This window comes from Peromyscus californicus, unplaced genomic scaffold (genome assembly GCF_007827085.1).
Source record: "Peromyscus californicus insignis strain IS unplaced genomic scaffold, ASM782708v3 Scaffold_9__1_contigs__length_137607984, whole genome shotgun sequence".
NCBI lineage: Eukaryota > Metazoa > Chordata > Mammalia > Rodentia > Cricetidae > Peromyscus > Peromyscus californicus.
The window spans coordinates 106,512,814-106,529,815 of NW_026294617.1; the positions used below are offsets into that span (position 1 = coordinate 106,512,814).

The 17,002-nt window shown below is 42.2% G+C and overlaps 1 protein-coding gene across 2 annotated transcripts in view; it reads right to left on the reverse strand.

Moving 5' to 3' along the window:
• Enpep (glutamyl aminopeptidase) overlaps nucleotides 1-17,002 on the reverse strand; it is a 94,449-nt gene that overhangs the window by 40,175 nt on the left and 37,272 nt on the right. For both annotated transcript variants that reach the window (XM_052731447.1, XM_052731446.1), the window contains exons 4-8: nucleotides 9,940-10,060; nucleotides 7,395-7,549; nucleotides 6,658-6,771; nucleotides 4,752-4,886; nucleotides 2,678-2,743 (exon numbers count right to left, since the gene is read on the reverse strand). In XM_052731447.1, the coding sequence (XP_052587407.1) occupies nucleotides 2,678-2,743; nucleotides 4,752-4,886; nucleotides 6,658-6,771; nucleotides 7,395-7,549; nucleotides 9,940-10,060 (591 nt within the window). The remainder of the gene's footprint in view (nucleotides 1-2,677; nucleotides 2,744-4,751; nucleotides 4,887-6,657; nucleotides 6,772-7,394; nucleotides 7,550-9,939; nucleotides 10,061-17,002) is intronic.

Here is a 17,002-nt window from a genome sequence, read left to right on the forward strand (position 1 = left end):
AAAAAAAAAAAAAAAAAAAAAAAAAAAAAAAAAAATGCATAATTGCAGCCTAAGGGTGTTTCAGTGAATGACAGCATCAGCATCATTTTGCCATTGATGTTGTACTTGGTGGGATAAGCACAGAATAAAAGAGAGAGAGAGAGAGAGAGAGAGAGAGAGAGAGAGAGAGAGAGAGAGAGAGGGAGGACTGATCTACTTAGATTCTGCACTGGCCACTTTTTCTAATGGACAACCAGTCTGGGCAGAAAGCTAGAATTTGTAAAAGAAAGTTCTCAAACTCCAGTTTCCCAACCCATGGGACTTTAGGACAACAGCCACAGCGTGATGTCAGCAGTTCAAGAGGGATTCTGGTGAGAAGTTCAATGTCCTGGATAATCTGAGAGCTTCACTGATATCTGAAAACAGCACTTTGGGTTTGGTGTTTGATGTGGTTTTTGTTTTTTGTTTTTCCTACAAATTCACTCCACAGCACTATAATGATATGAAACGTATTGCCTATCATCCATCCACTGATCCGGGTTGAATTTTTAGGATCATCATGATTAGAGACTGTTATAACTTGGGAAGTATTAGTCTCAGGTGGGACTTTTAAAATTAGTGACAACACGTCAGACGAAGAGGAGTGAACATTTGCTCCCTCTTCCACTTTTCCTCCCACGAGGTGTGCACCCTCAACCTCTCTCTTCTCTCTCTCTCTCTCTCTCTCTCTCTCTCTCTCTCTCTCTCTCTCTCTCTCTCTCCTATCTTTCTCTTCATCTCTCTATTATAGTAAACTCTCCACATGGAAAAAAAAAGAGGAATGAGCATTTATTGATTAGCTCAGCTGTTTATTTTTAAGGACTTCTTTTGATAGTTCTCTATAAAACTTGATATGAAGGCCCATTTAATTTAAAGTACCAAGAATGTGTTATTTTAAGTAGCAATTTAAAATAAAAACTATGCAAATAGAACCGCAACAGTCTTTGGAAGCATGTTTTCTTTTTTCTGTCTTTTAAAAAAGATTATTTTTTGCTAATAGCCCTTGCTAGCCTAGAACTCATTATGTAGATCAGACTGGCACTGAACTCACAGATACACCTGCCTTTGTCTCCCAAACGCTGGAATTAAAGGCAGACCCCCACCATGCCTGGCTTTTTAAATTTTCTAGTTCAATGCTATACATTATAGATATTCACTCAACAAACTGTACATTATAGATATTCAGTCAACAAACACCTGCCGGATCACCTAATATGTGAAGAATTCTATAGATGTACCTGAGGCCGCAGGAGACGGGGCCTCCATGAAGATGCTCACAACAGAGATGTGGTGAGCACTGAGTCTGAAGCTCAGGGGAAGTTAAACAAACACATAGTCCCTCCCCCTGGGACACATATCCTCACAGGACATTTCATTGATGAGCAAAATATCCCAATGTGCACCCTAAATACTTCCTAAGTTCTACTCTTCTCTTGTTTTAGTAGGCACATAGGCATTTTACTTCTGCCCCCCCCAAGGGATCACTTCCTTTTAGGGCATCATAGAGATAGATAAATGCCACCTACAAAAACATAGCAACAGTGAGAGCTGTAGGGGCAGTGTTGACCTTGTCCTGTGGTGGCATGGTCCTGGGAAACACACACCAGAGAACTGATGGCCAGTGTGAAATTTTTCTCTCTTGTGCTATACGGGCTGGAATCCACTAGAAACAACTGTATCAAGGTCCTGGGCTAGCCCAACTGGAGGCTGGAGGGGGAAGGGGAGCAGTTGGGATGTGAGTCCATTTCTAGGTTGAAATGGGCCCAGCCGGAAGATGGGACAGCTATAAGGACACACTGTAGTGGCTTTAACAAAGATCAGGAGAGACCAACCCTGAGATAATTGGCATAGGGGCCTTCTGGAAGAACAAAGATGAACTGGAATGTCCAGTGGAGTGACATGCTAACACAGGATGTGTACAGAACATCAGAAAATGAATTCTTATTTATCTTCCCAAAGGGAGCAAGTTCTCCTTATTTGCTGACTTTGTGAGAATGATTATTCATATTAATAATTTTCCAAATCAATAATTTGGAAATGAATAAGGAAAAGGCCTTATGCTTTCTTTATGGGAAGACTAATCGAGACAGATTTAAACATCCATGTCATGCTTCTATGAAGTGAATTATGTTCCTCTCATATTCATACTTGATGGCCTCAGAGCATCTGGAGGGCATTCTGGTTGGTATGCAGTAACGATGATGTGACCTCATGGTGAGATTCATGCTCTTACAGAAGATGCAGGAATGCTTGTTCCCTGTGCCACACGAGGACACAGGGGGCTGTCTACAGAACCAAAGACCCTCCCCAGCAACTGAAATGGCAGCACCGTGACCCTGGACTTCACCACCTCCCATGTTGTGGGAAAATACATTTCTGTTGGTCTGTTCCATCTGGTCTATGCTGTCTTTCCATGGCAGCCCCACCTGCATATCACACGTGTAAAGAGTATCGAGTATCCCCAAGTATGGCTTGAAGTTCTCCATGACGTTTCTGGTCATTGATCATTACAGAGCTCTAACTTGATGTAAAGTCACCTGTTAGCTCTGACTTATCTGTCCACGTGCAGGGAAAGCAAGAGAGCAATTAGCCTGAATTAAACGCAACTGTCAGCCGTGTATCGGTATCATTTACTTTTGCTACCCCTAAGAAATCGTACCTGACATCCTTCTTGAAATTTAGCTGGTGTGATCCAGTCTTGGAGCATTCTCAGAATAGAAGCTCCCTAGGATGAGAAAAAGAGACCAGTTAAATACCTGAAACCATACAAGGAACAGTGATCAGCACCATCGCAACATTCCATGATTATATTTGAGTGTTTCTTGAAGACCGTTCTGATGAATTACACAGCTATAGTATTATGATTTAGGGCAAACAAACAAACAAGCAAGTCACCACTTGGCACCCTTCCACAGGTGTGCCTCCTAGCAACCAAGAGGTAAAGAGAAATGGCTCAAATTGCCTTCACAACAGGGACTCAAGGCCCAAGTGGTTGTTGCACTTCCCCAAGTCAGCCGGCAGGTGGCGCTTTGTTAATGGAAGAAAAAAAAATGGTCCCCACAGCACATTCTTAGATGAAGCACGAATTTCAAAGTAAAATTATGGCAAACTATTTATACCTCCACATATGAGACAATAAGTATATTTAACATGAGGAAGCAGAGAGTGAAAGTAGATTATTAAATACTTTAGTATGGATAGATATAGAACGTAGCCACAAAACCTTTCTCCTCAAAAGTGGTTTTGTCTCATTTGGTTTCACAGCTCTCAAGAATTTAACGAATGCCCTGACTTCCAGTTTCTTCCATATGGGTTAATACGAAGGCAAACTACTTCTAAGATTTTTAAAATAGTTCTCAACTAATGTACATGAGAAATATTACCTTCCCACTTAACTTAGTAGTTATTACTACAATTTTCCAAGTATTTTAAATTGCATTTGGACACGGTAAGACTAAGGCTTAGAAACATATTTATTTCTGACACTATCTCAAGCCTCTGGAGTATCCAGGACTTAGAGAATTGAGTCTGAGTCTTCCTGTGTGAGTTACCTCGACAGATAATCAATCATCTAAAAGAAGCCTGAAAAGATGCCATGGAAATATGAGAGGAAAAGCTGAAAATTATGGCACCAACATCAAATAATAACTGTTTTTCACTTAAGTTGATTTTGATAAATATTCATTTAATAATTATAAATAAACACAAATATGTCAGAGTTCATCCAAGACAACAGTAGCTTTTGAGTAAATGAATATAATGCCAATCCATGAGGAACTAAAATAGAAAGTTACCCAATAGAGATTTAAATTATATTACTCCAAGTATGGAATATGTGTAGAGGAGATATTGCAGGAGGTATTGTGAGAGAGAATGTCGCAGAAAGCTTGGGCTGCACACTCTCAGTAATATCTCATAGTTTTAGTGGCTAAAAAAATGCCTTGTCTACCACATACACAAATACAATTATCTTTAACTCACATTCCACAGACAAACACACACACACACACACACACACACACACACACACACACACACACACGCGCGCGCGCGCGCAATGGATAAAGGTTTTCCCTTCAACTAAGCTGCATTTGAATATTTGTTCTGAACATTAAAGTGTTTTCCTATTAAAAGTGCCCATCTAGATGGATTTCCTCATGGACCACACAGCAGAAAAGTAAGACATACTATCTTTCAGAAAAGTTAAGGAAGAGAAGGGAGGGAAGGGGAGGGGAGGGGAGGGGAGGGGAAGGGAGGGGAGAGGAGGGGAAGGGAGGGCTGGTGGGATGGTTTAGTGGGGAAAGGTGCTTGCTGCCAAGCCCAACAACCTGAGTTCAATCCTCCACAGCTACATGATAAAAGGAGAGACAGACGCTGCCCTGGTCTCCACACTTGTCTATGTGACACCCCCCCCCCATCACAGAATAAACTTTAAAATTAAAGAAAAAAATAAATTGGATGTTTAAGATATAACTGCTTAGTTATCAGAATGAAGTTGCTTTAAACAAAACTGAGTTGGCAGGGTGCGGGGTGGGGGGGGCGGAAATTAGTTCTAAAATCCTGTGGCATCGATTGTTTCGCCTGCAAAATATCAACTATTTAATATTCAGCCCTGACTGTGTTCTTTCTTTTCCAGAGCTCACGGCAGAATCTAACCGTTTCTTAAAAACACTCTGTTGGACGTGTACTAAATAGGAAGACATTCCAAAGCAAGGCGGTGCACCTCCTCCTACCTTGCTGTATGATATTCCATCAAACACCGAAGTTATTTCAGCGGGCGTTGACACCGTGACAACCACTGGGTGTGAAGACATCAAGGAGTCCTCTTCTTGCACAGGTAACACGTCTTCAAGCAGCATCTGATCGAGCTGAAAGGACAGAAAGCAGAGGTAGGCCGCGATTCCTTCGGACCGCTTTCTATTTTATACCGTCGCACGTCATCAAAATTGCAGGGACGGAAATGGAAACGACTCCAATTATGTAACGTGGTCTCCAGGTCTTCAAACGAATCCCGTTACAGCAACCGCTCCACATTGATTTCTGGTCTTCTAGCTGTAGCTCCTTTGACTTCTGTGGGACAGATCCCGCAATGTCTATGCATTCTGGTACGGCTGTGCACTTGAAACTGGACCAAGAAATTCTCCAGACCAGAAATGCCTAAAGCACAATCCCTAACCTACTTTGAAAAATAGAAAAGCTGATTTGCAACAATTGTGTCTTTAAACAATCTAATCTACATCAGCAGCTGTGGCTACATGCATAAGGTCAAGCCAACCAAAATCCCAGCATGGATGGGGGAGGGGCTTATGATGCCCCGCCCCTAGCTGAGGAGCTATTGGCAACTGATGGCTGCAGTGGAGTGGATGAGTCTGTTTTCTTCAGGAATGTGGCTACGAAAAGCTGCTCAAGTTCCAGTAGCTGGTCCTACACCCAAGTGCTGTTTTGTTTAACCTAGTTTTGTTTTGTTTTGCTTTTTAAAAGACGTAAAATTGTGAAAGGGAAGTGGGAGCCGGGGGTAGAGGAGGAGCTGGAGGGGAGAAATTGGGTAGAAAAAAAAATACTTTTTAAAGATAAAAAAGAAAAACATTTATGGACTTCTGAGCCCCAAGGAAGTTAAACTTTCTGCTGGATGGTGTTTTCTTTGATTTTTAAATTTGCCTTTAGTAGACTTTCTATGATACTTAGGAGACATTAAAGTTTAGGGGTCAGAAAAAGAGAAAAATAACTCCAAGTTAAGCAACCTTGTTTATTATTTATCAGATTCACGTAGAAGGCTAAGCCCTTTTGAATACACTTTATTGGTCACCTTTACAACAACCCAATGAGGTGGTTCTTACTATGTTCACCTCTTTAAAAAGGATACAGACAAGGTAAATAAGTTACTCAATGTCAAAAACAGTTGTTCCAGTAGAGGGCAGTGTTCTACCTACTTCACAGCTATCTACCTCTACCCAGAGCTAGGCAGACACACCTACAGTGTGTACATACATGCGTATATACAGTCACCGAAGAATATTCACATGATCTAAAGACAAGCAAGAAAGCCTAACTTTCCTAAAGACAACTCTGTAGCATTTCTGGAAATGTTTATTCCAGTGCCCCTCGAGGGCACACTGTGTGAATGTTCACTATGCACGCAGTTTCAGAACTTGGAAGCTTCCTTGATACATAACAACGCTCTCATTTGGATGTTAAATGGAGACCTGACTCAGAGAAGTCACCTTGTTCACAGATGGCCATGTGTCCTGCTGTGAATCTGGTATCTGACTGTTCAGCACATCCTTCATCTCTTTACCACATTCCAGTAACCTGCTTGAGTCAAGTAGCTTATCAATTCAGAAGGCTTCTGAGGGTAGCACTGTACTTCCCTGAATGCAAGGTCAGCATGTTCTGCACTTCCTTCCCCCACACCCCTCCCTTCCCAACACGTGTTTGTCTACAACTCCTAACGCCTCGATGACCGTGTAAAGGCTTCTGGCAAAGAAAAGCTCAGGGGAAGTCACTAGCACCACTGTCCTCTCAATAGATGTCCAAGACCTCCATTGTACTTGACCCTGACCCTAGACCATGGTCAAAGGCTTCATTCAGTCCAGTCTCCACTAAGAAAATCGATTCAGAGTGTATGTGTTTATGACTCACCATTTCCCAGTCTGCTTCTGCATGATTTACCCCCAAGAACTCGAAGAAAGAAGCAAATCCTTCATTTAGCCACAAGTCATCCCACCAGTCCATGGTCACAGTATTTCCAAACCACTGAAATAATAAGCCAGGAGGAAGTAGTTAGATGTTTATCCTTGTGGTAGAGAGATGCATAGCTGATGTAGAAGTGGCCTGCACTGAACCTAACATATATTTTGCACTTTATCTTGATTCGAGAATGTTAAATTATCCAGTTTGTTTCCACATTTTAAGGAATATATAATGTTATAGGAAGGTCTCGTGTGCTTATTAAAGACAAAACAGTCTAAAGCAGTGGTTCGCAACCTTCCTGATGCTACAACCCTTTAATACAGTTCCTCGTGTTGTGGTGATCCCCAACCTTAAAATTGTTTTCATTGCTATTTCATAATTGTAATTTTGCTACTATTTTGAATTCTATTGTAAATATTTGTGTTTTCTGATTGTCTTATGCGACCCCTATGAAAGGGTCGCTTGACACCCCGTCAACACACACACAATCAAGGCTCGCAACCCACAGGTTGGAAAACACTGGAAAGTTTCTGTACAGATAAATGTCGGTTAACACTAAGAGTGGTTGTCATGCAGTGTTTTTTGAGGTGTCTCTTTTTCCTTCTTTATTCATCCACACTTTGTATCACTGCTATGGAAACAGGCCAGTTTTAAAAAGCAAGCAGATTTGCTTCTGGCTCCTCTACCTGGTGTACAAGTTCATGGGCAATCACAGTGGCCACTCTTTGTTGGTTGGATGAGGCTGATTCCTGGGGGTCATAAAGCAGGTTTGTTTCTCGGTAAGTGATGAGTCCCCAGTTTTCCATGGCACCGGTGCCAAAATCGGGGATAGCGATTTTATCTATGGAAAAAGACAGTCCAGTGAGAAACGAATTCTTTCCATTTGTTCATAGCATTTCTTACCAAATTAAGTTCTTTGGATGACTTTTCTAAGACTAAAAATAATTTCTCAGAGTGAGGAACAGGAATCATTTGTGCAAACATTTTGGTCCTAATACATTCAACATTCCCACGGAGCAGTTCCTGTAGTCTCCAGACTCAGGGTGTATCCCCACCCCCCTTTTTTGCTTAATCATTACGTGACTGTTTTTTCCCCCCAAAGCCTGTATAATTTTATGTCTTTTCTTCTCTGCACAGTACTTCACTTTTATTAGCTGTCCTCATGCCTCATTTATCACCTTGGTTATAAAGAGCATCTGTTTGGGAGGTACACTGTTAGGAGAAAGAGAATGAAGTCTGTAAATGAGGACTAAGAAAGACAGAGCTTGGGAGTTCACAGAAACAGCTCGCTCGCACGTCGAGGTCAGAGACTTAGAAACCCCACTACCTCCGATGCTGTACAATTTGAATGTCCCTTCCCCTTGCCATCCTCTTTTATATATCAAAGAAGTTAAAGGGACGTGGAATCGACTGATTTCTCTCTAAATTTTCCTCCAGCTCTAAAATGTTGTATGCCACAGGAATTTCTGTCTCTGTTTTCTCTGGATTTTAGACGTAACATCCAATAAGAATACTCAGTGTTGTGCACTTCTATATTAAATCTACAAATAGAAAAATGTTGATTAGTGGGAAATACAGCTTCCCTAGCTAATGAACTATAACCCAAATGTAATTTTTATTACTACTATAAATTAAATGAGGCAAATGTGAATAAGTTAAATTTCTTTCTAACACGTGAGAGAGGGGCTTTTCTAGTTGAAATAAAATTGCCTAAAGATTTTTAGAAAAGCATGAGAAGTATATATCTTCAGTAGAAATCAAGTTAACAGCAGTGGTTTTCTTGCCACGCTGTCATTATGGCATAAGAAGATCACTAAAGACTGAGAAAGTATTTCCCCCACACGCAACATCGTTCACAATGCTGGAAAGTATAATTTGCACAAATCCTTGAGCAAATGAAAGCAAGCTCTTCTCTAGTGAATACAGACATTATAATTAATTAACATCAATTCAATTACCTTTTGATGTAAATGAGGACACCATTTCCAAAGACTCTATTATACAGCTAATTCTGAAAGTGTGGAAGATGCAAAGGGAAAGGTTTGGCAAGGGAAGAGAAGAGGAGGAGAAAGGAAGAAGCTGGTGTGGGTTCTGCATCTCGGGCCTTCCTGGCTACAGGTGAGGCAGAGATGATGAGCTCTGTGGATCTGGGCTCTCCATTCCTTCACAATTTCCCTTCCGACTCTGGTAAAAAAGTTACTTGTCTTTCTGTCTCCTCTAATAATTGCTAAGTGATACAAAAGGCCAGTGAAGAGAAAATGAGGTGTGTGCACACGCAGAGCCACAGAGCCTTTTGCCTTCCAAGGCATTTATTAAGGCAGTAGGACAGGGGCTGGAGGGATGACTCAGAGGTTAAGAGCACTGACTGCTCTTCCAGAGGACCTGAGCTCAATTCCTGGCAACCACACGGCTCACAACCACCTATAATGAGATCTGGTGCCCTCTTCTGGCTGCAGGCATACGTGCAGGCAGAACGCTGTATACATAATAAATAAACAAATCTTATAAAAAAAAAAAAAAAAAGGGCAGTAGGACCGGGATGGGAAAGTGGGTTCTTGGTTGGTTCTCGTAGCACCTTCCTTACAAGCTTCTTCAAGGGTCTTACAGCTTTACTCAAACCAACCACTCAGGCTTGTTAATAAAGTGCCTCTGCTATTGATGGAGGCAGCATCATTTGTACTCCAGTCCTTCCATTTTTCACAGAAAACATGCTTATCTTCACATTAGAGAAAAGAAAACTCTGGGAGAAGTTTTAGTGTTTCATTTCCAGGGCCAGAGGATCTTGCACAATAAAAGGGCAGATTGGAAGCACATGGGCCTCTTACAGCAACATCACTGACCCTATTATTTTCCAGCTTCCTCAGAAGGGCCATGCATGTAAACCACTGAAGGAGTACTGGTTTTTAAATCAAATGGTGTAGGAGGCTGTTTGGGCTCACTGTGAGCGAGCTCTGCAGTTTTGTGTACACACTTTCATCTCAATTTGCAGATCAAAGACTGTATCGTCATCATATGAGAGTAGAGAATGCCTATTATTTTTGGAGGACCTAGAATGGACCTTTGAGCTTGTGGTAAACACCAGACATGTAGTACAGGCACATACTGAAAAGACTCAGGAATGATCAGTAATTAATGGTAATATAATTAGACACACTAGGTTATCTTAGGTAAAACAAACAAACACAAGCAAAGACAACTTGAAATTAAGGGAAAAAAGAAGCATTTTCTCACCCAGTTTAGGAAGAGAATATTCCATGGCAAAGTATTCTTCAAAATAATCAAATGCAATTTTAGTTATGTTTGCAGCATACTCCGCTGTTGCCTTTTGCTCTGGCTGGACATAAATAGTGAGCTAGTAAACAAAACACAAACGTTCAGGGAGATGAGTCTTCATTGGATAAAACACACGAGCATACAAAGTGAAACGTGATATCACTGAATGGGATCAGAGCACCTCGTTTGAATCCCAAGCCTGCTCTGTAGTAGGCTCGTCCCCAGCAGCTCTGTGTAGCCTTGGACAAATCACATTGCTGCTCCAAGACTTGTGTGAAATGTCATTAAGATATAACTGTGCTCCATTAGTAATTAGAAACAGACTAAGGAACAAGGCCCCAGACAATAAAAGATACGATCACTTTCTTATACTTAAAATTTGCATTGTCTGGGGCTGGAGAGATGGCTCAGCGGTTAAGAGCACTGACTGCTCTTCCAGAGGACCTGGGTTCAATTCTCAGCACCCACATGGCAACTCACAACTGTCTACGACTCCAGTTCCAGGAGATCTGACATCCTCATACAGATAAATCTGCAGTCAAAACACTAATGCACATAAAATAAAAGTAAATAAATGATTTAAAAAGACTAAAAAACAAAAAACAAGACAACTTGTATTCTTTGTGGTATCTATGGATCTGTGTATCTGTTTACCTTTCCCTGTACCATTGATTTGTCTTGTGCATGCAGTTCCCTGAGAGGAAACAAATTCAGTTTAGTTTTTGCATCTAAGGTGCTTTTGATTACACATTCTCCCTTGGTGATATTCCACTCTGCTTTTCTAAATGGCCCTCGCCATGTTTCTTTCTATTTTACTCCCGGAACCTAAAATATGACGGCCCAAACTTTTCCCAAGACAGAGTGAGTAAACTATGTCAGTTCTTTGAGTATTGTTTTATGGCTCTACGACCTAATTTACAGATCAAACTGAGTGCTGAGTGCAGATTTTTTTTCCAGTTCTAACCATACACGACTTTATAGAGAAATTATTAAGAATTCTTCTAAGCAGACACAGAGAGTTGTCCCTGGATAGTTGGTGCTCAGGAACCTCCTGGTTTAGTAATTTTCCATGTGTGAAAGAGAGAACGGTACTTCAGACAATAGTCTGCTACATTTGCAAGAAAGCCAAATGAAATATGCACGCTAACCCCGAGACCTGATCCAAAACCCTCCAGCAAAGACCGATGCCGTCATCTTAGCAAGTTCAAGACCATTGACCCAACTAGACCAGATGATTCAAGATTAAACAAACACAGGAGAGAGAGAGAGAGAGAAAGGAAACCTACTCATTTCCTGTTCCCACTGCATGCGCCTCCAAGCCTGGTTCTTAGAAGAGAGCTCTGGAGGGCTCCAACAACATAAAGAACAGATTCTGAAAGAATGTCCCTTAAATGACCAGTGCTGACTGACTGCTCCTCATCCTCACTTCTTTTGCATAAATAGAAATGAACTCCCACTGCAGTTAGTGACCCCGTTCAACATTCCTTGAGGCTTTTAGTTTGTACTTGTCAGAAGAGAGGAGATGGTCCATTTCTACTTCCCTCTCCTATCCTCTTGGTAAGCAATGCCACGCCTTCTCCAAGCAACACCCGAACCTAAGGATCCAGCTGGTAGCCACTAAAACGAACAACGGAAACCGCTCATGGAAACCCAAAGCCAGCGTGGTGGTATGGCGTTGCCTTATTGTCAATGGAAAGGCTTGGGACCTTTCACCTGTCAACAACTTGGTGTGAAGCGACTCACTCAGATTTTCTGCCACACTCTTTCTCCATCAGACGTTTCAGGGAGAGCCGTTCCTTTTGACATTGCTCTGCTGTCTACGTGTCCCATGCTTTGCGCTGTCTGTCTGTGTTTTCCTATTACCCACGGAAGGCGGGCTCTTTTTCCTGACTCCGGGACTTAAGTACTCAGCTACACTACCGTTGAGCTGTGTCCCCAGCTCCCGTGGACTTCTTTCAAGCATGCTTCTGAAGGGGATCAGTTCCTTTCTCTCTTTCTCCACGTTTCTCTTGGTGACAGCAACAGAAAAGACTGCTATCAACGTTCATTCACTTGGAATCAGAGCAGATCCCGTCTCACTTGTTTCTAAGGAAACCCCCCACGCCCATCCCCACACAACAGCACGCACTGTCTACGCCCAGCCTGACGCAGATTTCCTGTCACCTAGGATCCTTCCAGACAACCACCATAGGCCATATGTTTTTAAACACAGATTCAGTCAGTGAGCTAAGGAATCACAGAACAGCATGCTGGTCATTTAACATAATCCTTGTCCTGGTTTCAAAATCCCCATCTATAATCATAAAATTTGAAGAATTCTGAAGATGTTGCAGTTAGCCAAAGCATATCCATGAGTGTATCCTCTCTGCCTCACGTTAGGAACATTTTTTGACATGGAAGGCTCCACGAGCATGCCAACACTGTCTGACATTTGAAGCCTGTGTGTAAAGCATGTGGCATCCTTTTAGCTGCAGACCACCTGTGGAGTGTGGACTGGACTTAGAAAGACACCATCCCCTCTGCAGTCACCCTCACTCCTGCTCTGCTGTCTATTTCCAGCTCCCTGATGGTAGTGTCATGATGTCCCCTTCCTGTACCCCTCTCCTCCCTCTGGGCTTCAGTAGAGGTTAACCTTTCTCTGGTTTCTTAGCACTTCTGTCCAGAACAAAGTCCCCCCAAATCGCCATCACTTTTACTGATGATTATCCACTTTCCAGCTCACAGGCTCGCTTTCCTGAGATGATCGAACGATCATCAAGTTCATGACCAGTTGCTCAGAAGTAAGGTGCAGGGAAGACTGACGCATCCGTGCCTTTCTTTCCCTGTCTTCAAGACATATTAGCTTTCATTATTCAAGAAACTTTTTTAATGGTTAAATATGAAGTTTATAAACTTCATCTGTAAATGTAAGGATTCAAGAACCTAACTGTTGTGTATCTATTTTCTAAAGTAGGGTATCTTCTTGGGGGAAATTAAATTACTAATACATACCACGACTACAGAGGACTAGCCCTACCTCAAAACACCAAATCTACCACACAGTCTGGACTTTCTAAACTCCATTTTAAATTCATTCTTCATTTGAGAGTCGTGACACATCTGCTCTGTCATTATTTTAGTGGCTTTTCTCTTATCATCCTGGACCCTCTTATAAAGCAGGCTTGATTTTTTTTGTTTCATTGATTTTCTTTTATGTGTATGAGTGTTTTGACTGCATGGATGAGGGCTTTGACACAGTCTGTGTACCATGTGTATGCCATGTGTACCTGAGGAGGCCAGAAGGGAGTGTCAGATTCCCCAGAGAGAGGTGGTGGTGAGCAGCCACGTGAGTACTGAGTCTCGAACATGGGCCCTCCTCAAGGGCAACAAGTATAGCTAGGTGGTGGTGGCGGCGGCACACGCCTTTAATCCCAGCACTTGGGAGGCAGAGGCAGGTGGATCTCTATGAGCTGAAGGCCAGCCTGGTCTACAGAGTGAGTTCCAGGACAGCCAGGGCTACAGAGAGAAACCCTGTGTGTATGTGGGGGGGGGGGGGTGCAAGGAGCAACGAGTGCTCTTAACTGCTGAGCCAGCTCTCCAGCCCCACAAAGTGGGCATTTAGGTTTCTTAATGTGATAGCTTTCCAGCGTCACTAGCAATTTGAGGGAGGAGATAAAAGCCCAGGAGTGTTGATACCTGGTTGATAGCTGTCATGCACTTCATGTGTCTCTTTGTTAGACTTGACCATTATGACTAACCAACTTTTCCTAGAACAATTTAACAAGTCTTTATACCATTTCCCCCTCAGTGCCTGTTTATATCTCCAAACCCCAAACTTTGTACAGTCCTCATCAATGTTTGTTTATGAGGGTCACTGCAGGTGACGTTATCAGGCCTTCTCCTGCAAGGAGCTTGCCATGCTACACGTCAGTTCTGTGAATTTTGAACTACTGCTAATAGAATGTCATAGTTGATGTAACTGTTGATCATTTTACTGAAACTCTTACATGGATCATGTTCCCACAATTAAAAAATCCAAAGAGCTCTGAAAATCAAAAGCTTTTTATTTGTCTTAACTAATTTGGTAGTATCATCTGACCTGAACTGATAACTGATAGGTGGATTTTCATACCTTTTACTTTTCCCATGTAAACATATATATATACATAGATATAGATAATTAAACTGTGTATTTGCACACATACACACTACACACACACACACACACACACACACACACACACACACTGTTTAATTATCAAGTTCCATGAAATGCATCAATATTTGAAAAATGCAGCCCCAAAGATGTGGACATTTCTTTAAATTTGAGAGTTCAAAGGGGATTTAAAAGCAAAAATTTGAATGTTTGCCAGTGAAGTGAAGTGTGTGGTGGTTTAAGTGAGAATGGGTGCCCTAGGCTCATATGTTTGAATACTTGGTGCTCAGTGGAACTGTTTGGGAAGGATTAGGGGGTGTGGCCTTGTTGGAGGAGGTGTGTCACTGGGGGTGGGCTTTTTCACAGTCCTCCTGCCATCCCCACTGCTCTCTCTGCCTCATGCTTGTGGATGGAGATACGAGGTTTCAGTTGCTGCATTAACTCAGCCATCATGGACTCTTACCCTTTGGAACTATAAACCAAATTAAACCCTCTCTTTCATAAGTTGCCTTGGTCATGGGTGGTTATCACAGCAGTAGAAAAGTAACCAATACAAAGTGCAAGACAGAAACGAGAGCAGAATTCAGAACAAGTTTGGCTCCCACGTCACCACACTGTCACTTTTCTCTACTAGTGAAGCTGAAACTTCACTTTTCCTAGCTGCAGATGGAGAGGGAAGCAACATTTATGTCACAGAGAGACAGCATGGAGTGAATAGGATAACATTGCCACAGCGCTTGCTTGACATGTCAGAGTTCTGGGTCTCATCGCCAGAATCAGTTATTAACCTCGGTGACTCTCTTTGTCTGCACTTCCTTCTGCGTGAGTGACAGCACAAGGTGGTACCCACATTGCTTTTAAGACCAGTGGAGAATGAGGGGACAGCAGGAAATGAACTGTATGCTTTTGAGATACAAAATAATAGGTTCTTGGAGTCCATACAATGAACACAAAAGTCATGCCATTTGATTTGCGAGAGCTTCATTTAGAAAGGCATTCAGAAATAATTTCAGAAAGCCAGGGACCGAACAGAGCACAGTTTTCACTGTGGTAACGAGTGGGACAGAGACGGAAAAGGCATCCAGGATGTCCTCTCTCAAAAGACAAGAGGAAAGTTATCCATGTTGGAAGGATCAAGAAGAGTGATGGGGCTAGACCATGAGTTGTGGAGAGGTCTGGTATCAGAACACTGAACTTGGGAAGACTCTATAAACAGAAAGGACCAGCTTTCAGACTGCCGGATACCATTGCTACCATTACGTGCATCAAAGCCAGACCAGGACCTGGGTTCCACCTGAGGATGCTACAGGTCAACTGTACCAGGGTTCCCATCTTTACTGTCTGTTGACTATTGGTTTTCCCAGGAATATTAATCTGTAGCTGACCTCTTGATCAAGTATAATCCATATCACTACCTATGCTGTTTATAATTTATAGATGTTAAAAATCTATGGCCACTCTCACTACTGACAGGCAATACCTTTATTTCCCAACTTCATTCATTTCTTGGAGGTTTTCAGAGTCTCATCTGAACTGCTTCAGAAAGACACACCCAGGAAGTGGCCCAGGACCGTGCAAGACACTAAAACTGAGGGGCAGAGCCAGGGTGTTCACAAGGATATCATCAGAACATATAGGAAAGCATACTTGGTGATCAAATCTCATTCTCAGCTTCATTATGAAGACAATAAAATATTGAGGTTGTACTCGTTAAACACACACATGCACACACACACACATGCATGCACACACACACGCATGCACACACACATGCACACACATGCATGCACACACGCACGCGCATGCACACATGCGCACATGCACATACACAAAACAGGTCATAAGACGGGAGACAGAAAATGTCCGGGGCTGGAGGAAGCAAGGTCTGACTAAGCTTTGTACAGGTGGACTGTCTATCAGATATTGAAACAAAACAAGCACGATGCCACCAAAGCTGCTGAAATTCAAAGAAAAGGCTGTGGATTAGTCAATCGTGCTGTATAATACTCATTTCTCAGTCTTAATGACTGTATGATAAATAGTTCTATACGGTATTGACACAGTATAGTAAGCTAAGTCTGTGAATTATTTCAAAATACAATGTTAAAATATACTCAATTATTAAAACAGTATTTTCTAGTGAGATAATTTCTGTGAAGGGGAGCGCAAAAGATGAGATCCATGACTAAAACTGAAAACCCAGGGCTGGAGAGATGGCTCAGCAGTTAAGAGCACTGGTTGCTCCTCAGTTTCCATTCCTTGTACTCATGTGGTGGCTCACAGCCATAGGTAACTCAAGTTCCAGGGAGCTCAATGCCCTCTTCTGGCCTCCCTGGTACCCAGACAAAACACTCATCCACATAAAATAAAATAACAATGAAAAGAACTTAAATCCTTCCTAAATATAGTCTATGTCTTCAAAACAAAACAAACCAACAAAAACCAATAGCATGCCCAGTCTTTAACAAAGGCCTTTTCATTTAGGCAAGCAATGGACTAACTTGAGAGTGATGTGGAAAGCAAGGGTAAGTAGCCAGGCTTCATCCCCAGGTGGAGTTCTGGGCACAGCCATTCTGCAACTGTCCCTTGGCGCTTTGGAGAGTAAGCACAGTATAGTCTCTTGCTGAGCTCCTGGAACTGACATGGCTGCCGTGTTTATCTAGTTGAGTGAACACTGCCTTCAACCAGCGTTCCCGCCCCAATTTTCTCCTTCGCTGGGAAAGCCAAGGGCACTCCCCAACATGGTAATTACTCCTTTTTACACACACTTCTTTACAAAAGACATCGGCCAACTGCCCTGAAGAAATTTAACTTGGGTTGGATTTGATTCCTTGGAGCTGGGTGCAAAGTTAATACATTCTGGAGAAGTTAATGTAGGTTGAATAC